Here is a 26,741-nt window from a genome sequence, read left to right on the forward strand (position 1 = left end):
CAGGAGTAGGATTGCTGGATCCTTAAGGCAGCTCTGTGTTTAACTTGTTGAGGAACTGCCAAACTGTTTCCCAACGTTGCTGCATCATTTTACATTGCCATGAATATAATATATATATATATATATATATATATATATATATATATATATATATATTTAAACAAGAAAGAATATATTCATGGGACAAATGGATGTGTTGATTAACTTGAGACATCAACCATGTGTGGAATAAGCTGAGAAACATACTAACTTAGTGCTGTTGGTAGAACTTTCTGTAACGATGAAGATGTTCCAAATCTTCGCTGTCTCATGTGGCAGCCACCAGGCACATGCAACTACTGAATTTTTGAAATGTGACTAGTCTGACTGGGGAACTGAATTTTTAATTTTATTTAATTTTAACAAATTTAAATTTGATTCGCCCCATGTGGCTAGTGGCTACTGTGTTGGTCTGCAGAGTCCTTAATCTTTCCTGTCTGTATAGTTCCCAAAATAGTTGCCTTAATTTACTGGGAGAGTGATATGCCTCTTGGTCTGTATCTCACAGCTCCAAACTAGCTCCTGTCACAGACATTACAGAGAATAGATTTGGAGACTATGATGCCTTAAATTAGAACTGCACCACATTGACATTCAGGTAACTCTCAACTTTTTCAGGGACTATTTGGGAAATTGGCACTTTGTATATCTCCTTAAGCTCACTTGGTTTAAAGAACTGGTTTTATTGTTTTGTTTCTTATTACAAGAGGAATACATATTCACTGTAGAGAAGCATGAGAAGAACATAAAAATGACCGAGGCAACTACTGTTAATATCTTGGTGTGTGTGTGTGTGTGTGTGTGTGTGTGTGTGTTTCTACACAGAATCTGTTTTTATTTCAGCTTTGGGGACAGGAATAGAAGTGCCACTGGAACCAGTCTTCCTCCTCACAGTTCCTGTGAGAAGATTTCATTCACTTACTGCGTTCTCACTGTGTGCCAGGCCCGTGCTTGGTGAGTTGAAGTCTCTTGAGGGGAGCTAGATATCAAAAATCCATTCCATCCCAGCATGATTAGGTGCTCATAGGGGGTAGGGAGGAGTGAGAGCAGAGAAAGCCCAGGAGAGGAGTAGCTTCTGCCTGGGGAGTTGTGGAAGTCTGCAAAGGGGAAGTGACATTTGAGCCAGACATTTGAATTGGAAGAATTTATGACAAAGAGAAGAAGGAGAAGGCTGTTGCAGGCAGAGGGAATAGCATGTGAAAAGGCATAAGATAACGATAAGCTGGACATGTTCAGGGAAGAGACTGCTCCTGTTAGTCGGAGGGGTTAATAGTATGGGTCACGTGTGGTTTATCTGCGTTAGTGTCATTGAGTTCTCCTATTCTCCTGATGAGATAAATAAAATGTTGTCATTCTCATTTTTTTATAGGCAGAGAGTGGGAACTAAGGGAGACTAAGTAATTTGCCCAAGGTTGCACAGCTTGTGAGGGGCAGAGCTGGAATTCTGATTTGTTGAGCACAAAGCTCAGTCTTGAGAAAGGAGGTAGGCTGAAGCCCAGTTGTGAAGAGACTTTTCTGCCGTGTGCAAGGAATTGAGAAGTTACCTCGCGGCTAGGTCAGCAGGATCCTGGCGTGATTGGGTCTGCGTTTTAGAGAGATTCTTTGTGGCTGCAATGCACAGACAGCTCTACCCATACTGTAAGCAGGTCAGCAATTTACCTGGGATTGAAACACACACACACACACACACACACACACACACACACCACAGCTTCAATGATAGGAGCCTCTGAGAATCCAGCACTTTTTGTTGCCTTCTCCCTTCTGCAGTGAAGCTCTGTACCAGCAGCCTGAGTTCTGTGTCTATTCCAGACCACAGTGGAAGAAGGCTGAGGGGCACAAGACATAGCTCCTTGCCGGGAGACCTTGAACAAATCACTTCCCAGTTTCCTCTTCTGCAAAATGAAATTGTTGGAATTTCTGTGTTCAAACACCCTTTCCATCTTTAAAATTCTCCTAAAAGCAGTGGGACCTATTAAGGGATTCCGCTGTGGCTGCACACCATGATTTTTGGAGGAACTGAGATAGTTGGAGACTGGCTGCCCCCAGATTTTAGAGCCTCTTGGCCTTTCCTGCACGAGGCCAGAGATCTGGCTTTCTAGGCATCATTGAAAATTTAACAGAATCTTCTTTTGTTTGCAGACTAGGCCAATAGAAGCAAATAACCTAATTAGGACCTCACAAGCAGCTTGCCCAGTTAAAGCTAATTTAATTAAGGTCTTATTAGCTGTTATAACTACTTTTTAATGAAGCTTTATTACATTCAACTACGCAGATCCCAAGCAATTGTATTAAATGTTGGCAAATGACCCATTAGTCTTTGATTTCACTACTTTTTTTGCATGGTTCCCCTCCCCCTCCTGATATGCAGATGCCTGTGGTTGATTTGTTTTTTTCTTCAAAGCCAGGTGCAACCTTGAAGGCATATTTCCCTTTTTAATCTAATTTCCTATTTCTCTGGGATTCCTTGTACACTGGAGTTGTATTGGAATGATATGAAGGATAGAGAAAGGCTATCCCATTGGCCTCCCATATTCCCTAATATTTTTACCTTAAATCACTCCCAAATGGCATAATTTTGAGGACTAAGGGCCCCTGGTTGAAATGCCAATGGTGTTGTGGAAATAAACACCATTATTATGAATTAACATCTTACTGAAGATTAGCTCATAATATTAGCTAATTGGCCAATAAATGAGACTCAAGAAAATAAATCCTGGGAGTGAGTAGTTTTGATAGTTGTTGGTGTGTAGAGCAGGATGGGGAAAAACCAAGAGTTAGTTTCTACTATGTATCAGGCACTGGGCTAGATACTTCCGCATTTATTATCCCCCATTTAATCCTCTTAAAACCTTGATATGCGTGCATTATTATAACTGATCTATAGATGAGAAACAGAGCACAAAGAGGCTGAGTCAGTGTCAAAGGTGCACAGCTAGCAAGAAGGAAAATGGGGATTTGAAGTCCTAGGACATCAGGGAAAAGCTCAGAGAGGGTGGAAGATACTTGGCCTCTAGGGGTCAGTATCAGGACACTGGGGGTTGAATTAAGTACTTGGGACTGGGAGGGGAGGGAATTACCTATGGGAGGTAAAACCCAGGACAAGTGATTGAGGGGCACTAAAAACAAACCTGACTGGGCTCCAGGTTTGCCCTGGTGGAGCTGATGTGTTTGTGTTGTCTCTCTTTGTCATCAACCGGCAGTATGCTGGCATCATTAAGAGCATGGGATTGGCCTCAGGCTGACACACACTCAGAGGCCAGTTCCAGCTCTTTTCTGTAGATATGAACCTGGGCAAGCTGTTTAAGTCTCTCAGCTGTGATTTTCTCATCTGGAAAAAGAGATACAGGTGTCTTCCTCATATTCCTGTTGTGAAAGTTACAGGCTGTATATCAAGCATCCAGTCCAAAGAAAGTGCCAGCAAGTAGCACCTCCTCCACTTCTAAACTGATGAGCAGTGTGGCTACAGTGGGAGGGCCATGGGCAACAGGAAATGTACCCGCAGGAAAGAGGAGGATCATGTCTTATTAGGCTGGTGGTTCTTAAACTTGAGTGCACACCTGACTCACCTGCAGGGCTCAGGAGACACCTCACCAACCCCGGGGTGCAACCTCAGTCTCTGATTCAGTAGGTCTGGGGCAGGAGTCAAGAGTGTCATCTCTTTCAAGTTCCTGGGCAGTGCTGGTGCTGCTTGACCCTGCAGCACACTTGGAAACTCATTGGATAAGGTCACTCATAGGGCATGGTCTCTAACCAACATAGATGGTCGCTCCAACCCTGGAGATGGCCATGGGCATAATATTCTGAGTCCTTCAGAGCCTGGGATGAAGGAGAGAAGCAGAGCTCTTCCCCATGTTTTTACTCTGCTTCTGTGCTTTTTTGAGCCACTGGGAGCCCGTTCTTGCAAACAGGGGCCAAAAATGTTCACTTAGTTATGACAGCCTTACTTATTTTTTGCCATACCAGTCTTTGGGCCTGCTAAGGTGGAAGGGGTATTTGTGGTTTAAATGAACCAATTTTGTAGCAGAATGTGCTGATACAATTTGTTCTTCACAGAGAGCAGGGAGGGTCTAGGCTCTAAGTAACAATTTGTAATTGATCTATTAGCCTGAAAATTTACATTATCACTGGCTTAACAGGAGAAGATACTCTCAGATATGGAGAAACAACAGTGCTTGCCTTCTATCATTCTTTTTATCAAGAAGGGACATCTTACTAGATACCAGTGAAATGAAATAAAAGTAGATGTGAGAATGATAGTGAAATAAAAAAATGATTTGCTATGTTTATTAGACAAATGTTTTTTGAGCCTTTATAAAATATGACAGCATGCTTTACATTAAGATTTGTCTACTTTGGCACTATTGACATCCTGGGCCAGATAGTTTTCTGTCCTTTGCAGTGTCCGATGTTTAGCTGTATCCCTGGCCTCTCCCACTAGAAGCCAGTAGCACACTCTAGTTGTGACAAGCAAAAATGCCTCTTGACCTTGCCAAATGTCCTATTAGGGGTTAGGGGCGGTCATCCTTGGTAAAGAACAGTTGCTTTACATGAGTAATCTTATTTCATCCTCACAAGGACCCAATGGAGGATGTGTTATTTGTCTCAGTTTAGAGTGGAAAGGAGGAACAGAGAGGTCAAGCAATTTGCCAACGGCCACACAGCTAGTAAAGGAGCAGGAACAGAATCTGAACTCGGGACTGAAATCCACAGCCTCAGTCTTGGTTATTCTTCTTGCTTCTAAGAGTATACATTTAAGAAATTGTAGGGAGGAGAGTCTATTTAATCGCATACATATATCCTGGTGGTTGCTTCCGAGAAGGAGAGAGGTGAACTGGAAGCCCAGTAGGGGCTTTTAGATGTATTTGTAACATTTTATTTCTTAAAAGAAAAAACAGCTAATTCAGCAACATGTTAACATTTGTTAAATCTGGGTGGAGGAGTCATGGGTGTCTCTCTCAAATTATTTTTTGTACTTTTTTGGAATGACTGAGATATCTCATAATTAAATATCAAAATAATTTTAAAAAGAGTGAAACACAAGTAGAAATGTAAATATCTTCTGATGTTTTCTGAGCATGTGATCATCACACTTGGCACGCTGTTTACCTAGTTTTCTTTTTTTTTTTATTCTTTTCCTTTTTCTTAACAGAGGGATCCCCCAGCCTTCTTGTGTGAAGGAATCAATCATATTTTTGTTTCCCCAAAAGGCATAGCTCCTTTGCAGAAGTCATAATCATGACAATATCGACAGGAACTTAATATCTCCTCCAAAGTGGATAGTGTGTTAGAGCCTTCACATATATTAGTAGCTGATATTTATGAAATATTTACTAGTGTTTGGTGCCCAGCTGAGTCATTTTCATCCTTCCTTATTTATTCCTCACTTACAATGCTATGAGCAGATGATTTGGGTCACATTTTACAGATAAATTAATTGAGACTTAGACGAGCTGCAGAACCAGCACTCCAGACCTGGATTTGTCTGATTCCGATGTCCCTGTTCTTTCTAGTACTGTAAGTGACCACTCAAACAGGAGTCACCAAGGGCTGTGAGGCTGTCCCAGAGAAGGGAAGGTGCCAGCTCCTTCCACTGGCTGAGATGGCAGTGGCAGAAGACAGGTGGCAGGAGAGGTTTTCCTGGTCAGGTTCTGAGAATCACTGGCTGGTCGCAGGCACCTGGCTTAGCTTCTTCTTCATCTCTGGTCCTGTGGCAGTGGGTCAAAGTTCGTCTTGTCCCTGCCCTGTCCTAGATGCTGGTTCCAACACCTCTAGATTTAGTACAGTCTGAAAATAACCCTGCTTCTCCTTCCAGATCAGCAGTTCAAGGTCAGTATTAAATTTCACCCCTGGCTGACCAGGACCCATTGACTGCCTCTAGAAAAGCCTCCTTTCACAGCAGAATGTGCTCAACAGGCCATCTCCTTGCTTCTTGAGCAGTGCTCAATTCAATTTTTAGTTCATGAGGCTGGCATCTTCCAGAGCCAATTTGAATTTTGCAAGTAAAATGTGGTGCATTTACTATGCTCTCATCTAAATATAGACCGTCCACTGCATTCCCTGGATCTGCAACAGGCCCCCATGGTGGGGTGGGGCAAGTTTGGATGCCCAGAGGAATCCTTTCTTGTTAACTCATCCTCCAAATGCCTCAAACTCAAGTGTTTTCCTGGAGGGTGGGGGGGGGGCAGCATTTTGTTTTATATTGTTATAGATTTACATCAGGAGCCCTGGAGCCTTGAACCACTGATGCGGACAATGGTGGGCCTGGCAGCCTTGCAAAAGATCAAATCCGTTTACACACCGTGGGTGACTGCTTTTTGTTCTTACATCCTGGGTAAAATAACACACATTCCAAAGCCGCTGCCTGCTCTGGCTCCCCTGATGGATGGGGTGTTGCATTCCAAGAGGGCAGCTTGCTAGCCCTGAATTTGGGAAGCTGACACCAAATTAGTTGGAAGGATTTGAACCTTTCAAGCCATCTTATCCCCTCTGAGGAGAAGCTGACTTGTCATGCAGATGCCTGAAATTTCTCCAGTGGCAATATCAGTATAAAAAGTAGTTTCCTCAGCTATGCTGAAACACACTTAGTGGGAGTGGAAATTGCTATCCCTTCCTACAGGAAGGTGTATGGTGATGATGTATGTCTGATGCCTTTCACCTCAATCTACCTTTTGATCTAGCCATTCAAAGTGGACTTTATCCCAAGGAAAACCTAAAAGGCAGGTACAAAAAGATCCTAAAGGAAAAATGGGTATAGAAGAATATTTGTCACAGCTGAAAACTCAAAATAAAGGTACATCAAGAGAGGATGGATTATTCTAAACATACAAAAAGATGCTTAGACTCATTTCCCCTGTCAAGGTGGCAAAGATCAGAATGCTTGGCGAATGTGTGGACACTCTCAAATATCAGTTATGGAAATGCAAATTGGTACAATCCCTATGGAGGATGATTTGGCAATATTTATAAAAATGTAAAAATTTACTCAGAATAGTCCACTTTCAGGATTTTTGTCTTATAGATGATGTAGAAAATAATGAATTGAGTACAAGAATACTTACTATAGTGTTGCTTGTGATAACAAAAATTTTGAAACAACTTAAATATCCTTCCATAGAGGCCTACTAGAAAAAAAAAGCACCATGGAATACTATGTAGCTATTAAAAAAGGACGTTGCTGTATTTATACTGAAGTGGGAAGATCTCCAAGGTAATCATGTAGTGAAAAAAAAACTGAAGTGCCAAAAAGTGTTTTTTAGTATGTGATTTCCATTAAAAAGAACATATAATTATATTTTTATATGCATAGAATATCCCTGAGTGTCTATGCAGAAAATTGACAACAACTGCCTCCAGGGAGAGGAAGCAGATGGCTGGGGGCCAGTGAAGTGAGAGGGACATACTTCTCATTCTACACTTCGTGAATGTGATACCTCGTGTATCTCACCTCCTTACCTAAATGGGTTGTCATAAGTGGATTGGTTAAATACATTAGGGCACCTTCCATTATGGAAAGCGATGCAGCATTAAAAATGTGAAAAATAAATAAGAAAATGAAAAGATTCAGATTTATTAAAATGGAAAGAAGTCAGATGCTTGATGCTTAGTGATAAAAGCACTAGGTGATGGAATTTGTTTACACACACACACACTCATATAGAAAATTCTGGAAAGTTCCATAGGAAAAAATATTAAAACATGATTATATAGAGGATTATAGGTGACTTTTCCTTTCTTTTTTATTTCTCACTGTAGCAAATTATTTTTTGCTACCAAAAGTGACAATATTCTTCCCATTTTGGAAAACATATACAAAACCAAAAATCAACAAACAACTTGACAACTGGGGCAGTGGGCAGGGCTGTATCCAACAGAGAGGGGACAAAGTAATTTTTAAGTGTTCTAGAGCTGGTGATCACATAACAGCATATATACATATATACACACATATATGTATATGTTTATCAAGAAAAATATATAAAATGTAAGCAAAGTGAAATTATATTAAAAATCACAAAGTGCAATTTTTTCTTTTTGGCCATTGGTATTATTTTTTTAAAATCATAAAAAATGAAGAGCCCCATCATAACTCTATCGAAACTCAATTTATATTCTATCACATTTCTTAATCACAAGCAGAATATGTGCTCATGGTAACATGTGAAATCATACAGAAGTATATAAAAAAAGTTAATAATCAACTCTTTTTCCCTTCATTCTAACCCTGCCGGTGATTGAATTAATGGCTTTGAAAAATGGTATTACATGTTACTCTATGAGTTACTTTTTTAAACTAAGTATCCTGAGCCACCCTCCTAAATAACAGATTGGTAGACATAGATCTAACCTATTACGGCTATTTTTTTAAAAAATTTATTTGTTTATTTTAGAAAGAGAGAGAAAGAGAGCGTGAGTGGGGTGAGGGACAGAAGGAGAGAGAGAAGGAGAGAAGCCGACTTCTCACTGAGGGTGGAGCCGAGGGGCTTGATCTCACCACCCAGAGATCATGACCTCAGCTGAAATGAAGAGAGTAAACACTTAACCGACTGAGCCACCCAGTGGCCCCTAACTTATTTATTTTAATGATACCCTTATTTTACTATATTTTAAATTTCTTATTTACATAAAATCGAACATAATCAGGCTAAACCTAAAATACTGAACATTCCTTGCACCAGTGATTCATTCCTAGAAATTTATGCTGCATATGTGCACACAGACATGTATGCAAAAATATTCATTGCAATAGTGTTTGTAGCAGTAAAAGGGCAAAAACAACCTAAATGTCAATCAATGGGGAAACTGGTAAGTACAATAGGATGCTCCATAAAATGAATTTCTATATAGTCATGAAAAAGAAAGCAGTAACTATACATTGACATAGAATTGTGTCCAAGACACCTTGTTGAGTGTAAAACATAACCTTCATTATCTGATAGCTTTTGCAAAATGATACCATTAGTAAAGGTAAACAGGGTAGAAACACAGATTCCATACACATATACATTCAAGTATATGGACATACAGTTATGTATATGTATGCTTACAAATAAATAGAATATTTCTGGAAGCATACACAATCTGGGATAATAGTGTTGCTTCTGGGAAAAAGACTTAGGGTGCACAATATAGGCAGACCTGGGTCTCCTGAGGGCAGAAGAATTTTATTCATTGCTTTTTTTTCTTCTTTCCGATTTAAAAATTTATGCATTATTTTTAAATAAAAAAGTTAGATGATAAAAAGTTGCTACAACTATTATGAAAAATAGTTACAAAGCATGATGACATAGTCCAAGTTCCCTGTGTCCTAAGAATGCACCATCTGAAAGAAAAATGTATTAGAGAACTTCACATCCTGAAGTACATCTTTACAATGTTGTGTGGCAGGGCTCTTATTCTGGGGCTGCGGGGTGGGGTCTGTGAACTTGGATGGGAAAATCACTTAAAAATTTTTTTAAACTAACCTTTTGGCTGAAAGTTAGCATTTCCTTCAGTAGGAATGTGGGCAGCAAACCATAGTAGAATTACTAGCAGGATTTGTCACCAATAGAAATCAGATTTATGATATCACATTACATTTGTTGCAGATATCTTGAAATATTTGCACTTGTCACTACTTCAAAATTATAGTAGTTATTTATTTGACTTGCTGCTAGATCTTGTTTATTTAATATGTTAATAAAGAAGAACATTCTTTACTCAATCATAAATTTGTTTTTTTTTCAACATCAGAATAACTATTTCAACATAATTGGTTTTCTTTGCAATCCTCTTATTTTATGTATTGTTGGTGAGAAGGGGCTTCACCAGATTGCTGAAGGGGCCCAGGGAGCAAGAAGGCCCAGGAGCCCTTGTGTTAAGATACCTTCTGAAGGGTTGGAGACAAGAAGTCACAAAGGGATGCTGTGAGGGTATACCTGCAAGCAGGGAGAGGGGCCCTACCACATTCTTTTGATGCCAGGGGGCGATTTATGGCCTGAATATATAAATTGGAGATGTAATTTTGTTGTTGTTGTTCCAGTTGGTGGACCTTCCTTCCCCCCACCAGCTGCCTCCCTGGACCTCTGCCCGGCTGTGCTGGTGGTGTGAGCCCTGGGGCCCGTGCCGGCGAATGACAGTAAGCCCGGCTTGCCCTTGGTCCCATTTTAACCTTCTTCTGGGGCACAGCCAGGGTGCTGAGCTCAGCCTCTGAGCAGTGCACGTCAGCCTGGCAAGAAACTCTATCTTAAAGAAGAACTTCAAAAATCGTGAAGCCAGAGCCCCAAATGCATCCCAGCTTTAGGGGAGCAAGATGCTGTGAGCAGATACCCCTGGAAAAAGTTAAATGGGGCTCTGTGAGGAATGGTCCCTTGTGTGTGCTAGAACATTCTGTTCTGAACTTTTTGGCCTGAACTGCTCTTTGATGCACACAGTTTGTGTGCTCACACCAGAGGGATGCTTGAGTGTTCAAACGGGGCTCAGATGTGCTGCTGGTGGTGGGTGTGGTTAGATGTAATCTTGACAGAGTCCTAGGAACACAGGCCTGCCAGTGAGGACTATATCCTGGGCTGACTCATGCTGTCATGCCATGCTCCGTCATGCCATCCATGGGGGTGATGGATGGAGTGAAGATGGCCCACACATATTCCAGCCTTTGGAGTCCTTTAGACACAGCTTATTCTCCCTTCTGCTCCCCAGATCGTATCATTTCGCCCTACCCCTTGTCTTTATTCTGCATTCTGGAGACATGTGTCCTTTAGATCACACCACTTCTCTTGGGTGAGATGGATCCATTCCTTCATTTACTAAGTATCTAAGGCCAGCCAGCCATGGTTTCAGACCCCACCTACATCACTTGTGTAACCAGGGTAAGTCAGCTAAATGAATATCTAAAAATTTCAAATCAACATTTTTAGTAACTCCTCTTTCCCACAAAAAATAGACAAATGAAGTTGCATCTTTCCCCTTGAAATTGCTCTTCACTTCATTCTCATGATTCGTCATTCTTCAGATGGTTGAGGCTGTGGGTACCAGATTCTCTTTTCTCCCCACTTCAGGTGCTCAGTGACCTGAGGCACTGTTATATGCTTCTCTGTAAATGCTCTTACTCTAGGGTTTCAGGTAGGGAGGTATGTTTAGCACTCAAATTTTGAGTGATAAATTCACTCTGAGAATAAGAGGGGGTTATCATCGTCATGATCATGATCATGTGTTGGTAACATAATAATGGAGGCTGGGACATCTGGTCACTTCATTATAAAGCAATACTGTATTACCCAACAATCAGACCCAGTGATCTTTAGTGCATTAGCAAACCTGTGACATGTCCACATTTTTGGGAAGTAGTTTGATATTAAAGAAATCAAATAGTTTTCATGAATTAATCAGAATGTTGTGGACCTAACATTTATTTTGGGCATGCGTGTGTGTGCATGTATGTATTTTAATTTAAAATTATAGTTGGAGGTGGGAGCAGCATTCACTTCTCATTACCTTGGGCCTCACTAAAGGTCTTAATCTGGCCCTGCCATAAAGTCACCAGAATTGTCTCCTCCCCTTCTTCTTTGGGGACCATGTTTGGCCATATCCTTCCAAGAGGTGAGAGGCACTTGACAGGGGCCAGTAAGGTGAGTGGAAATGGGGTCAATTGGTACCGGACAAAGTCTCCCTCTAAGGTGGGTGGAATAATAACCTTCTAATAAAGAATGAAGATGCTGTCCAATTTGCAAGCTCATGCCTGTGTCCCCTCAGGTCTTTACATATCCCATCTTTCTTCATTGGCCCTATGACCAGGCCCATATTGGCATTGGTTTTACTAGAAGCATTCATGATAGTCTCCTTTCAATGTGCTTGTGATCATTTCTGGGAATGAGATAAGTCATTTAATGCCTCTAAGCCCATTTCTTTATTTATAAAACGGGTAAGACCCTAATACCTATCTGATGGGAAAGTGGTAGATAAAGTCTGGAATGCACTATATGAGTCATAGCTGCAATTGATATTTTTACCAAGAATCTACTAGGTACATGTCTTTAGGCATGGAGGATGAGATGAGTCAAACCTGGACCCTGTCCTCCAGAGGTCTGAGCTGATAGCACTGCCAACAATGTGCACATCGTCCTGGTCCCCATAGACAGATGTAGCCAGCATCAGAAACCCGGAGGGGGGGGGTCACTGCCAGGAAAGGCATGGGAACCAAGGAAACTTCCATGAGAGAGGTGTCCACAGAACCGGGGTTTTACACATAGGCAGGATTGGGATATTCAGAGAGTACAGGTAGAGCATTTCTAGTAAAGAGGAAACAATCTGAGCAAATGCACTGGGAAAGAAGATGCAAGGTGTATTTGGGAAACTACAACTAATTCTGAGTTATAGTACACTCCTAATTCTTCTGCTAAACCCACACTGCTGCTCATTTACTCATTTGCTTAGCTTTTGTGAACACTCATGTTAGGCAGAGAGGAAAGATGAAGTCACTGCTTACACGACAAGACAGTCACAGTTTGTAGAGGAGAGAGGTAAGTGATCAGTTAGTTACCAGGTTGCTAGGGAGAGCATCCCTGCAGTGCTGGGGTGTGAATGAAGGGCATCTGCCTAGCCTTGGTGTTCTTTTCTCTCTCTCTTTTAAAGATTTATTTATTTATTTGGGGGGGCAGAGAGAAAAGGAGAGAAAAAAAAGAGAAAGAGAGAGAGGCAGACTCTCTGCTGAGCACAGAGCCCCATGTGGGGCTCTATCCCCCGACACTGAGATGATGACCTGAGTCAAAATCAAGAGTTGGTCGCTTATCCAACTAAGCCACTCAGGCACCCCAGGGTTCCTCTCTTTATGAGAACTCCAAGGTCTTGGGAGGGACCCTCAGGAATTTTCCTCATAGTTGTATGATTTTGTAAAGTTTTCGAAAGTAAGATCTATTAGGTGCAATTGATTAGGGCCACTGTCTGTTTCCACTTTGACTTCTGTCATATTTCCCCTCACATCGGCGTTAGGATAGGGGCCACAAGCATTTTTTGGGAGCTATTAAGAGTTGAGATGTATTTCATTTGAGTTCTACTATATACATATATATATATATATATTTATAATTTGCAGACTTTTCATTCTATATAGCTTGGTCATCACTAGTCACTAACTTGTAAGGTGGAAAGATAGCTTCTCGAAATACTCTCTTGTTCATGATGCTGACTCACCTGGACTCGTAGCATCAAGAGGTCGTAGCATCAAGAGGGGTAGGAGGCTGAGTCATGATATGATAAGTCCTATGGTGCTACAACCACATGTATGTGGGTAGCAGAGGTGAATCATGGTCTGAAATATATCTAGACAGAAACTAAACTAAATTGTGCAAAAGTCTTCCAAGTTCTGTATTTTCCCAAATTTGATAAAAATCTTTTAATAAAAATTTTATTTATTTGAGAGAGAGTGAGAACGAGCAAGAGAGAGAGGGAGAGAGCAGTGGGAGGAGCATAGGGAGAGGGATAAGCAGATTCCATGTTGAGCGTGGAGCTTGATGTAGTGCTTGATCTCATGACCCCAAGATCATGACCTGAGCCAAAATCAAGAGTCAGACACTTAACCAGGGAGCCACCTAGGTGCCCTCAAATTTTATAAAAATCCTTAAAAAAGTATGTGAAATTACCAATCATAAGGTTGCAAAATGTCTAAGTATCCATAATAAAAGGTAAATTTTGAGTTATCTTGCTAGAGGAAAGACCTAATCATTTTTATATTTATGTTCTCACCGGGACATGATGCCTCTCAGTTGCCAAATGATAGGCAGTCACTTGCCCTTCCTTTCCTCCTCTCTGAATAAACTCTGGTTTCCCCCAACTCCTTTTTTGGGGTTTCATAAATTGAAGCTCAGAGCTCCACACTTTGGGTACCCCCAGTGATGACCCTTTAGTATTATCTGATTGCCTATATGTGAATCTAGGTTCTATCCCTAATCAGCTGAGTGGCCTGAGGCAAATCACTCAACCTCTCTGAGCTTCAGTTTCCTTATTTGTAAAATGAGGACAGTAACAGTGCCTGCTTCGTAAACCTTTGGAGAGAGGAGTTCATGAGAGAACGCAGAGAAGCACCCCTCAGCCCTGTGTAGCACAATGGGTGCAGAACATAGCAAGACCTAATAAATGGGATCTATTAGTATTATTATTATCAGATGTGGTCTGGGAGCACAGTGACTGCGGAAACATCTTGCAGATATCGGAGAAAGCAATTTCCCAGTGTGGCCCAGCGGCCATCAGTTATTTTTATGAGCCACGCACACACTCAGGTAAAGGCATTTCCTGCATTAGAGATCCGAACGGGCCCATCTGTGATGGCACTGCAGCTACACACACACCCGTTGGCATTTCTGTGGCCTGTTTTGCCCCAGCAGGATTCGGTACCTCCGCAAATGGCCCCCCATCCTGTCGTATCCTTCACATATTGTCCCTCCCCCTCCTGCCCTTCTGCCCCAGTCCTTTGAATGTCACTACAAAAGGGAGGCTAACTCATTATCCATCCCCTCCCTCCCTTCTGCCCTCCTTCCCTCCTTTTTTGTCTTGCTTTCTTCCACAAACATGTATTGCATCTAACTACCATGGTATCTTCTACGATTCCAGGACTTTATGAGACTCACAGTAAAATTTCAATACATTTTTGGTGTGGATAGGCATAGGGCTACCAACTTGTTATTTTGCCAAGTAGGACATTTAACACACACGTACACACATGACTATCATCACTACTTATTACCATCATTCCATCAAAGAAATGCTATTTCAGCGTCCCAAAATAGAAAGGACATAATCTTTAGAATAAAAGGACAGTCATTTATATTGAATACATTTGGAAAAACACAGAATTTTTCTAATTTTTTTCTCATTTTGTCATGAGCCAGTGAAAATGTTACATCCATCGGCACCAGACCCCAGACAAATGTTCAGAAAGTACTGCAGTAACGACAAGAATAATATAACAAATGCTTATTGAGTGTCAAATGTGGAGTCTGATAGACTTGACCACTTACTAGCTGTGTGGCCTTGGGCAAGTTACCAAACCTCTCTGAGCTCTTGTTCCCTCACCTTTAAACACAAGGATGATGATACTTGCTCTCCAGAGGGGGGTTGTGAGAATTATGAGCAATACATCACATTCAGTGTTGAGCAGTGTACCCAGTACATTGAAGAGCTGCTTCTATTCTTCTGCTCTTCTCTTCTCCAGGGAAGCTCTAGTTTAAAGAATTCACCTTCCTTCCTGCCAACCTTCTGCCTTTCTCCATGTGGACTAACCCAAGGGACTAGGCAGGATTGGAAGTACTTCTGGCCTCACTGGGGGAAGCATAAGCAAGTTCTCTTGGCTCCCCATGGGGTGTTCATTCCAGGGTTTCCCAGGCATGGGGAGGACTGGCGCTATTCTGGCTGCATTGGAATCACCTGGGAACTTGTTAAAAATGGCAGTTCTCCACCCCCTCATGAGAAATTCTGAAACAGTTGGTCTGTGATGGAGCCCAAGAATCTATGCTTTTGGGAAGAGCTAGATGTTTCTGATGAATAGCTGGTCAGTAATTGGTCACGGCTCCAAGCTTTTGAGTTGGGACATTTTATCTACTCGGAAGAATGTCTGGCAGGTCACTCCTAGCATGCTGTCCTATGAACCCTGATGAATAGGGTCTGAGGAAGGTCCCGGGAGGAATCCTCTTGGCTGTGTCTTGCTGGCATTTCAACGAATGATACCTGCATTGCTCAGAAACTTCAGAGTTATTCCAGACACATTTCTTGTTCTCACTAACCCTCCTAAATCATAGAACCAACTAATTCCAAGTCCTTGTATCTGTCCATTTCTCTCCACCTTCATTGCCCCCAGCTGAGTCTAAGTTACCATCAGCTCTCACTGGGATGGTGGACATCTAATTGCCGTGCCTTTGGCATGTGTTCCATATAGTGAGGCCTGATTCATCTTCTCAAGATATAATTCAGATGGTATCTCTTGTCTGTTTCAAATGCTTCAGTCGTGGCCAGTGTAGCTTAAGATAAAATCCTAAGTCCTAGAAGTGGCCTAAAATCCCTGCCTGGCCTGGCCTCTTCCCACACCTGCAGCCCTGACTTGCCCCTGGCTCCCCATATTGTCCAGGCTTGCTACTTTCCCACCAGCTTCTGCCTCAGGACTCTTGGGCATGCCCTTCCTTCTGCTTGGACCCTCTTCTTCTACCTGCCGCCTTCACTCACTGAGCCCCTCCACACCATGTCACTCAGGGACCCCTGTGATATGCTGACTCTTGTTATTTACTTTTTTTTTAAAGATTTTATTTATTTATTCATGAGAGACACAGAGAGAGGCAGAGACACAGGCAGAGGGAGAAGCAGGCTCCATGCAGGGAGCCTGATGTGGGAGTCGATCCTGGGTCTCCAGGATCAGGCCCTGGGCTGAAGGTGGCACTAAACTGCTGAGCCACCCAGGCTGCCCTTGTTATTTACTTCTAATAGCATCTCACCCCTTTACTTTCAGGTTGCCTGTTACAATTTGTGTTCATGTTTAATTGTGTGCATGTGTTTTTCCAATGATCTGTTTCCCACTAGAACTAAATTCTATGAGGACATGGAGCATAGATGTTTTGCTCACCATTGTATCTCTAGCATAACACCTGGACCCAGTAGGCATCCAATAAATATATACTTATTCAATGAATGAATGAATGAATGAATGAATGATTAAAGATGTAGATCTAGATTCTTAGATGAAGGGCAAGGTCTCACTGTTTCCTCTGGCTGGGGTGATGAAAGGCCAAGCACTGGGAGACCCACATCCTATGCAGTACTGGAGGTGTGGAGCAAATCTAGCCCTGAGCTAGAATGTAGATGACTTTGCTGACATATTCTGGGTGAGTCTTTTTGCAGGGATGAGCAGAGAGTGGAAGAAAGGCAGGGTCTTGTAAGAGAAGCGCAATACCCAGCTTTCGATACGGTGGCTCTGGAGTTTTGGAGCATATTTGCCATGGGAGCAGATTGGGACTAGGGACCAAGAAGGCCAGACATCTCCCAGCTGCAGTGGAATAGGTCTGTGCCTGTCCTGACAGACTGGGATTCAACCCTTGGCTCTATCACTTACTTACTGTGCGACCTGGGACAAGAAGACTAACCTCTCTGAGCTCCTGCATATTCATCGTTAGAGAGGGAGCAATTACTCTCTCCTGTCAGGGTAGCTGTGAGGATTAATGAGATAATGTCTGTGGAGAGCCTAGAAGAATGTCTGGCACATAGTACATGCTTCATAAAAATACGATCTCATGAGTCTGTAAACATCCTGCAGGAGGAGGCCACATAGCACTTAGTAGGTGTGTTAGGAAGTCTTTGTTAATGATTTCATAAATGCTTGAATGTATTTTCCTTCAGAAGGATTTCCTTTTCCAGGAAGGATTCCCTGTGTCTAAAAATTTCTCCCTCATTCAAACCGACTGCTTTGTGAGCAACTCAAATTCCTGTGTTTTGAAACCTCAGAGCCAAAGGGTTAGTGTGTATATTTGTGGCGGTGGCCCTGTCCTGAGTCATCTCTGAGACCCTTGCCCTCCCTTGTGCTCTTGTGGGAGGCAGGGATTCGTCAGCCTCATCAGCCTCGATTTGAATGAGAGGAGCAGAGAAACAAATCAACGGAGAGAGGGATTCCTATTTGGTCCCAGCACTATGAGAACACAACTGTTTCTTTGAAATTGACCTTCATTTATTTGGAGGGGAAAGCAGTTAGTTCAATAATGGCTTCCTGGTGCCTTTCAGCATTTTAAAAGACGGAAGAAAGATTTGGAGCAAGGCAAGGTTCCAGTGTTTTCTAAACAACGCACTAAACTCAGCTACCAGTTGGCTGCCCAGCACTTCCTGCCCCCACACCCCCCACCCGCCAATCTATCCCCACAATGCAGTGTACATCCCTCAGTAGCCCAGCTGCTCCTTGAGACCCTGACCAGCCCAGGTCTTCCCCAGGTGGGTGGGAGCTAGACTTCATTCTTAGGCCTGGCAGCTGAAGATTCCTTGGACATCTTGCACATGGCCCATTGAGTAGAAATGCTGCTGTATTATATTCCAATTATTTCCTGTCCCTCCATGGCCCAGTTCCAGGGGCCGCATAAAGAGGTCCTTGTTTGGTGGAGTCCATCCCTGCTCCTGAGTGAGAGTTGGTCCCTGGCCCAACTTGGTCTAAGGCCACAGGGGAAGGGTGGGGAGGAGGTAGGGAGGGTGTTACAGGTGGGGAGAGCACCACAGGAGATGAGAAGCCCAGCCCTGCATGCAACCCAACCCTGCTCCCAAAAATAAAAATAAGGGAGGAAGGAAAACAATTGGGGCCCCCTGACCAGTACCCCATAGAGGGCACGGATATTTTCTCTCCTTCCCAGGAGGGATCCCAACCCTTCTCTCCCACAGAGAAGACAAACACAGCTATGGAAATCTCATGCCATCCAGGCACCTGGAAGTCTGTCACTAATTGGAAGGTACTCCTACCTGCACTTCTCTGCTTGCCAATGACCAGCTCCCCCTAGATCCGCTTTCTCTCCTTGTGAGTGAGAAGCATTTCATGGAAAATTTTGAATTTGCAACCTTGTTCAGATTCCAAAGAGTTATTGTTCTACATCATGCTCCTTTTGTTTGGGTGTTATTTGAACTCAGGGGAAGTAGAAACCCATATCTCCCTTTTGCTGGGATACTCTCCCTAAGTTATTAAGAACACGTTAATTAAGCACCTTCTCTGTTTGAAGCTCTTGAGTACCTTTCAGAGTCCATCTCCAACCCAAGGCCTGAAGTCCATATTTTGTACCTGTCAAGACTTGGGAAGCCAAGGGAGAAGAGGTGGGTAGAGTAGCTTAGGGATAGCATACCAAGAGATCTCCAGGAGGCAGTGTCAGGGGTGTTCAGAAAGGTTTCATGGCAAGGAGAGGAGAAACAAATTCTGAGAGCATGCCACGGAGGCCAGGGACCTGAGACGTCAGGGGGTTAAAGTCTCAGAAAGTCATGAACAGAAAGGGAGGAAAAGTGGAGGAACTAGCATTGGTGAGAAGAAACTGAGAGAGAAACTGAGTTTGAAGAGCAGGACCCACAGAGAAACCACATCATCCTGTACCACCACGTGCCTGGGGAAGGGTTAAGCTTTGCAGCATTTAAAACCTTGGTGTCCAGGAGGCTGGAGCCTGAAGGTTGCTGAGAGGTCCTCTGGCTAGTGATTCTCAAAGCCTTGATTTGTGGACCACTTCTTCAGAATCACCTGGTGTGCTGGTTAAACATGAGGATTCCTGGGACCCATCCGATTTACTGAATCAGATTGTCTGTGGATTATGTCTAAGACGGTGAATGTTTATCAAGTTCCACAGATGACTCTGATCTTTATTAAAATCTGAGAGCCCTTGATTAAGTCCAACTCTCTTGTTCCCTGGAAGTGAGATCTGAAGTCCAGAGAGGTTAAGCAACAAACCTAGGGTAACAGAGCTGACTGATGGCAAACCTCACAGGAAGACTCCATTGCGCTTGGCCCCCAGGGCAGTGCTCTTTCCCTTTCAGCATGCAGGCAGCCTCTGCGCCTATTTGGACCTGTTTCCATTGCCCCCTAAAGTGAAAGCTTGCACCTTTGATCCATTCCCTGCATCCTGCTGTGGCCTTCTCCTTCCTGAGGATGCTCTGGTCATAGCCTCTGCAGGCTGGAGGGCAGAGGCAGAAGGAAGAAAGGAGAAAGACTCAATTCTCTTCTGAGCCTTTAATAGCGGTGTGGGATTGGCAACTGAGTAGAGAAGGAGAAACACAATTATAGCTGAGGGGCGATTGGGATTTGGTTTGTAGTACAAAGCTAACTTTCATTAAGCTTTTGCTGTGCACCAGACACTGCATTAAGTCCTCTCCATGCATTAGTGCAAACCCCATGGAGCAAACAATAATTAGCCCTATTTTGCAGATGGAGAAACTGAGGCTCACAGACCATCAGTCATTTGCCCAAGGTCTATAGCTAGTATATGACCAAATCACTTCCATGTACAACCATGATCTTTACATAGCCCAAACCAGTGTGAACTGTTACCCACTTTAACCCAACAAGCCTGCAAGAGGACCCCAAGACTTTGGAAAAAAAAAAAAAGAAAGCTTCTCTGCAGTGAGATGTGACCACTCCTGGGGGTGGGGTACAGCTTCAAATGCTTTCCACGTAACACACTAAAAATATTTCCCAAAGGCATTAACTTAACTTGCAAGCCTGCCTTAGAAATGACAACATGGAGAGTAGGTTAAACACCTTTTTTTCCCTTTATCTTTTTAAAATGGAAACTCGTGATGTCAGTTTGCTTTCTTTCCATTTGCCCTTTTTCTCGTGAAAGCAGTGTGTCTCCAGAATTTTAGTTATTTGAGGGATTTGGTTATGTTCAGTGCTAATGGAGCCCCGGGTGTGATCACAGGCATATATGGTGCATGGCATGTAGCAGCCGTTACCTCTTCTGATATCATGGCACATGACTTTGCAATGATCACCTCCCTCCATTCATTTTCTGGAGTGTCCCCCAGGGATGGGAGAGGAAACGAAAGCAGATCCGTGCCTTAGAGAAGGGACGAGTGTTTCCCAAGCCTTGTGGACAGCATGTCACGGTGCCCTCCTGTAGGTTTACCTCCTAACCAGACCTTGTCTTCTTAGGAAAAATCAGGAAGCTTTTTGAATAACTTAGTAAGACCACTAAACAAAAGAAGATGGACATATTTGTATAGGAGAGGAAGAACTCCGTTTCATCCCAGCAGGGTTTGGTGTCTGGCAGCCTAAGGTGAGGGGCCGCCGTACTTTAAACCCGGGTATTCCATGAGTCACCAGAGTTAGGAACATTTTTGGGTAAAAACTGAAAACATGTGGCCCTCTGGCTGTCCTCCTTCTCTTTCAAATCTCAAGCTTTGGATAACTCAAAGGCTGATTGGGGCAGTGCGGGTGTTAAAATGTTCTTATTAACTCATAGTGAAGGGAAGTGCATTGAGGTGAGAGCAGGCAGTGAAGGGAGGAGGGGAGAACGCAGCCTCTGCAAAGCTCACGGGGAGCGTGGGTCTCTGCAAGAGCCCTGGAAATGCTGAATGAAAACTGCCTCTCTGCGTACACGAGCTGCCTGCCTGCTTCCCAAATGCCGCGTCTGCGGTAACTACAAACTATTTTGTATGCTGCATTAGTGACGCTGCCTTAGCCGGCACATCATTACTACTGAGATAACGCTGGTGTGATGTTCAAGTCCAGTGTCCTTTTTAATTATTAAACTGACGCTGTTGAATGAGTCATGCTACGTACCAGATTTTCCTCCTGTGGTTCTATTTCGAGTGACTAGCACCTTACTTACTGTGTTCCCCTAACACCTGAGTCGGTTCTTAGCCAGCTGCCCAATCTGCAAAGCCTTTGCAGAACAAACAGTATTCTTCAATCTCCAAACACACACAGACTGCATAAAAAACAACCCCCCACACACACCCACACCCACACCCACACACACCCACACCCACAAAACTTTACGGTAAGCTCATCGGTGAGCCCAAGATCTGAAAACACCCGGTTCCCCTCCAGCGGTCCCCAACTTACCAAGTGGTAGAGCGATGAAGAAGGGTAGCCAGCACAAGATGAACATACCGACCACAATGCCCAAGGTCTTGGCTGCTTTCTTCTCCCTGGAGAACTTAAAAAGTTTGACGGCTATGGAACTCCTGGGGTTGTGGCCCTTGGCCTTGGTACTGCTGAGGGTGTCCTCGTGGAAGTTCTTGGAGTGGATCCTCAGAGTCAGCTCCTTGGAGTTAGACATCTCTTTCATGACTCCGGCTTCCAGGTTCTTGGTGGTCCTCTTGGCGACGATGTACACGCGACAGTACATGACCAGAATGACCGCCAGCGGGATGTAGAAGGAGCCCAGGGAAGAGAAGAGGGCGTAGAAGGGTTCCTCGGTGACCCCGCATTCCTTGTCATCGTTGGGCGCGGGCTCCTTCCACCCAAGGAGAGGCCCGATGGAGATGACCGTAGACAAGACCCAGACGCCGAGGAGCGCCAGGATGGCCTTCCTGCGGGTGACCAGCGTGGGGTACTGCAGCGAGTAGCGCACCCCGATGTAGCGGTCGATGGAGATGGCGCACAGGCTCAGGATGGAGGCCGTGCAGCACAGGACGTCCACGGCGGCCCAGATGTCACAGAAGATCCGTCCCAGCACCCAGTAGCCGAGCACCTCCAGGGCCGCCGAGAAGGGCAGCACGGTGAAGCTCAGCAGCAGGTCGGCGATGGCCAGGTTGACGATGAAGTAGTTGGTGGGCGTCCGCAGGTGACGGTTGCAGGCCACCGACAGGATGACGACGATGTTGCCCACGATGGCGAAGAGGATGAAGGCGCCCAGCACCAGGCCCACGGAGATGGCCCTGGTGATGTCCAGCTGGGGCAGTGTGGAGTTGCTCGCGGTCTGGTTGGGGCCAGTGAAGTTGGCATTCTTCAACTCTCCCCAGTGGGCAGGTGCGGATGTGTTGTGGCCGGCGTCCAGGTCGGGATTCATCTTAGAGTCGGCGCTCCATAGCGCGGGCGAGCGGGCTGGAAGGGCTGCGGCCGCGCGGCTCAGCTGCCCCGCGCCTCGGCGTGGCCCGCGCTCGGCTTCCCCGCGGCGCCCTCGCGGCCAGGACGCATCTCCCCGGCGGCGCGGCTCCTGCGCGCACCGAGCCGCCCGCCGCCCGCCGCCCGCCGCCCGCCGCCCGCCGGCTGTCAGGGGAGGCGGCCGACGCACGGGCCGCGGCCGGCTCCAAGTTTAATGGTGCGCGTCAGGCGCGCGGGGGCCGGCCGGGGGCGCGGGCGGGGGGCGCCCCGCGGGCTGGGGCGGGGGCGGGGGCGGGGGCGGCGGCGCCCGGCCCGGCCCAGCCTGCGCCGAGGAGGGTCTGCTCGCACCCAGCCGCCTCTGGGCTGACTGCTCGGCGGTGACATCAGGCGGGGGAGCCCGGCGCCCTGACTCCGCGCGGCACTAGGGGGCAATGCGGGCCCAGCCAAGGCGCCCGCAGCCCCGACGCCGCCGCCACCCCGGGCGGCCGCCGGCCCCGCGCCCCCCGCCCCGCCCCCGCCCCAACCCCCAACCGACGCGAGCCCCGGGCAGAGGAGGGGGGAGGAGCGACCCGAGAGTGGGGACCCGTGTCCCCCCACCCCGAGGTGGCCTGGCGGGATTCTTGCCCCTTCTAGTCCCCCTGCTGCAGTCCCAAGAGTGGAATGGGGCGCTTGCTGCTAATGGGGGCGCGCCTGCAGGCGGCACCCAGATTTAGGGGGGATGCGCAACTTGCGTGGCGCCTGGAAAGAAAAGGATCGCGAGGCAAGGCAGGTGAGAGGGACTTGAGTGGCATCTGAGACCCCCCACCCCCCGCCTTTACCTCCCCTGGGAAGCCTCTCTGGTCTCATAATAAAGCCCAGACGCTTCTCTTCGTTCATTCGTTTACTTGCTCTCTCTCTCTCCCTCCCTCATTCATCCATTCAACGAATTTTTAACCCAGGACCCGCTGCCCGCACTGGGGGACATAGCAATTGAACCAAGTCGGCAAAGACCCCTGCCCTCCAGGAGCTTGCACTCTACTGGGAGGAGACAGACAATGAGCGCATAAGTGGTCCAATTACGAGGTGCGTCCTCCACTGACAGGTGTGACAGAAAATAAAGCCAGGAAGGAGAAGTGGCGTGGTGATGTATGTTGCGGGGAAGGGTATTGGAGGTTTTAAATGGGTTCTCCCCATGTCACTGAAGTGATGCTTGAGTCAAGACCTGAAAGTAGGGAGGAACAAACCAGTGGACTATCTGCGGGTGAGGGGGGCGGTGGTGGTGACAGCATAAGAGATCTCCAGGCATTTGGGGAAGGGACTTGTGAAATCTGGGTTATTTATTGATTATTTTTCCTTTTCTGTCTGATATTCATGTTGGACATGCAGTTGTAGGGACACACTCCCAGAGGTGGGTGTATGGTACTTAGGAGAGAAGATACGGGTTGAGGGACAGCCTTAGGTTAGTTAACATTTATTCAACACTTGTTATGTGCCAAACAGCACGCTAGGTACATTTTGCATTTTCTCACAATCCTAAGAAAGAAGGGCTCTTCTCATCATTATTTCCATTTCGTGGATGGGACAAGATAGTGAAGTTTGTCTTTGCCCAGGTCCACACAACCATCATGGAGAGAAACTAGGAATTGAACCCAACTGCAGGTCTACCTAGAGTTGAGCACCAAGCAGCTGTGTCACATTTCCCCCCTAGAAGCCACTGAGGGGCTGGATTTCCGCACCCCACCCCCAGATCTATTGAGATATAACTGACATATAACGTTGTGTGAGTTTAAGGTATACAGTGTGTTGATCTGATATATTTGCAAAATATTTACCATCATAGTGTTAGCAAACATCCTTGTCATGTCACATAAATATTATTTCTTCGGTGGTGAAAATATTTAAGATCTACTCTTTTAGCAAGTTTCAAGTATATAATAAGTATTATTAACTATAATTACTATGCTGGACATTAGATCCTCAGAACTTATTTATCTTGTAACTGGAAGTTTGTACCCTTTGATCAACATCTTCCCATTTCACGGTCTCCAGCTCTTGGCAACCACCACTCAATTCTGTTGCTATGAGTTTGGCTTTTAGATTCCACATATAAGTGATATCATCTAGTGTTTATCTCTGTCTTACTTCACTTAGCATAATGCCTTCAAGTTTCATCCATGGTGTCGCAAGTGGCAGGACTGCCTTCTTTTTCTCGGCTGAATAATATTCCGTTACATATGTGTACCATATCTTTTCAATCTGCCCACCAGTTGATGGACACTTAGGTTGTTTCCCTATCTTGGCTCTTGTGAATAATGCTGCAATGAACATGGAAGTACGGATACCTCTCTGAGATCATGTTTTCATTAGCTGTGGCTATATATCCAAAGTGGAATTGCTAGGTCATAGTTCTATTTTTAATTTTGGGGGGACCTCTATACTATTTTTGGAAGTGACTCTACCAATTTACATTTGAAGAGGGGGAGTAGAGGGAGTTGTCCTCCAAGTAGTAAACTTTGGGACCTGAGTGACTAGTGCTATAAGGGAATTCACATTTATTGAGCTCCTACTGAGAGCCAAGCATTTACTCATTTTCTTTTATTCTTCATGACAATGCTTTGAGAGGGGCATAACCATTGCCCATTGACAGATGAGAAAACTGTGGTTCTAAGAGAATTAGTACATTTTTGAGGTCATGTGGCAGAGCAACAGAGTGACAGATGCAGACTGAAAGGTAAAGCTTGATGCCTTCTTTTCCTGTTGTCCAGAAGCCCACATCTAGGGCTTCCCACTGTCTGCCCTTGATAATCACTATAACCTGATATGCAGGGGTGAGGAATGAGGAAAGTCACTCAGGGTGATTTACATTTAAACTCCTCAACCTAGAGGTAGGTTCTTAACCTCTTTTAAAAATTATATAAACATATAATAAAAATAGAAACACCTTTATATATGTATTTGGGGAGTAGGTAGTTATTGCACATCTATAGAAGGTTTTAATCTAAGGCTTTAATCTTCTCCACCAAAATGCAGAGATTCCCAAATGCACAAAATATACAGTTTCAAGGGGTTCCCTAAGATTAAGAAATATGTGGTAGCCCTGAAAACAGATTTTTTTTCCTATTTCAATTAAAGTTGCTTAAATTGTATCTGAAGATTCTAAAATAAGAGATTCACAGGTTTATAGTGATTTAGCTCTTCAAGAGCTAACAGAGCTTTCACTTGCCCATCTTCCCATTTTGGAGGTGGTCTAGGAGGCAGAGGGAATTGGTAAACTCTCATAGATAGCCAAGTATAGAATTGGTTATCAAACTCCATTTCCCCTAGACCACAGAGTAGTGCTCCTTCCTCTGCCCCAGAGGGAAGTCACACATGATAGCCACTCACGACTTGGTTCAGGTATCAGAATGTGGAAGAGATTATTGAGCCAGATCAAAAAGTTCAAAATCCGTGTAGATTTTAGACATATTAGCATTTACCCGTGTCTTTTATGAAAGCAAAACAAACATCCTACCATAAGGCAAACAGGTATTAGCTTTAATAGTGGTCAGGTACCAGGACCCCACTAAGCAACCTTTGCTGCTCCTCCCCTCCCTTTGCTGGAGATGCCTCTTAACCCCTCTGGCTGATATCTGACCCATGGAATTGACCATTTGTTTAGGTGTCATGAGGATACAGACGATATTTCATTTTCTCGGTACTCCCTGGGGCAGAGCCAAGCATAGAGCTCTGACTCACTCGAGGCTTGGGGAAGAAGAACCTTTTCATTATCCATCTGATTACATTAGAAACCTCTGATGTTGCAGACTCCCATTTCTGTGAGCCCTCTAGGAGAAGCTGTCACTGAGTTTGACCTGTGGGAAGACCAAAGCTATGGGAGGTCCCGAGATCACCTTATACGCTTGATGGGAGGAGATCTCTCACCTGTGACCAAGCAGTTTTTCATGGCATTTCCTCTCTAACTCTCTCAACCAGCTGCAAACAGCGACATCTGCTCTGTGTAAGGTATCATGTTAGGTACTGTGGGCAAATCAAAGATAAGTTAAATCAAGCAAGCGATGACCTATCCCTGAGCTAGGTGCTGTGGGAGAGGATGATGATGGTAAAGCGCCCCTCAGAAAGTACCTGCTATGTGCCAGGCACTGTACTATGTACCCCATGTGTGTTTACTCAAATCTTCACAATGGTGCAAGGTAAGAATTGTTCCCGTTTT

At 44.8% G+C, this 26,741-nt stretch overlaps 1 protein-coding gene and 1 long non-coding RNA gene across 2 annotated transcripts in view; one reads left to right on the forward strand and one right to left on the reverse strand.

The window, feature by feature from the left end:
- ADRA1B (adrenoceptor alpha 1B) overlaps positions 1-22,640 on the reverse strand; it is a 47,904-nt gene extending 25,264 nt beyond the window's left edge. The window contains exon 1 of the mRNA XM_072824312.1: positions 21,569-22,640. Within this exon, the coding sequence (XP_072680413.1) occupies positions 21,569-22,517 (949 nt within the window). The 5' untranslated portion in view covers positions 22,518-22,640. The remainder of the gene's footprint in view (positions 1-21,568) is intronic.
- LOC140632372 (uncharacterized) lies at positions 510-7,105 on the forward strand. Its single transcript, XR_012029926.1, has 2 exons — positions 510-637; positions 883-7,105. It is a non-coding gene; the product is annotated as an uncharacterized lncRNA (long non-coding RNA).
- Positions 22,641-26,741: the final 4,101 nt, after the last annotated feature.

This window comes from Canis lupus, chromosome 4 (assembly GCF_048164855.1).
Source record: "Canis lupus baileyi chromosome 4, mCanLup2.hap1, whole genome shotgun sequence".
In the NCBI taxonomy this organism is placed as follows: Eukaryota; Metazoa; Chordata; class Mammalia; order Carnivora; family Canidae; genus Canis; species Canis lupus.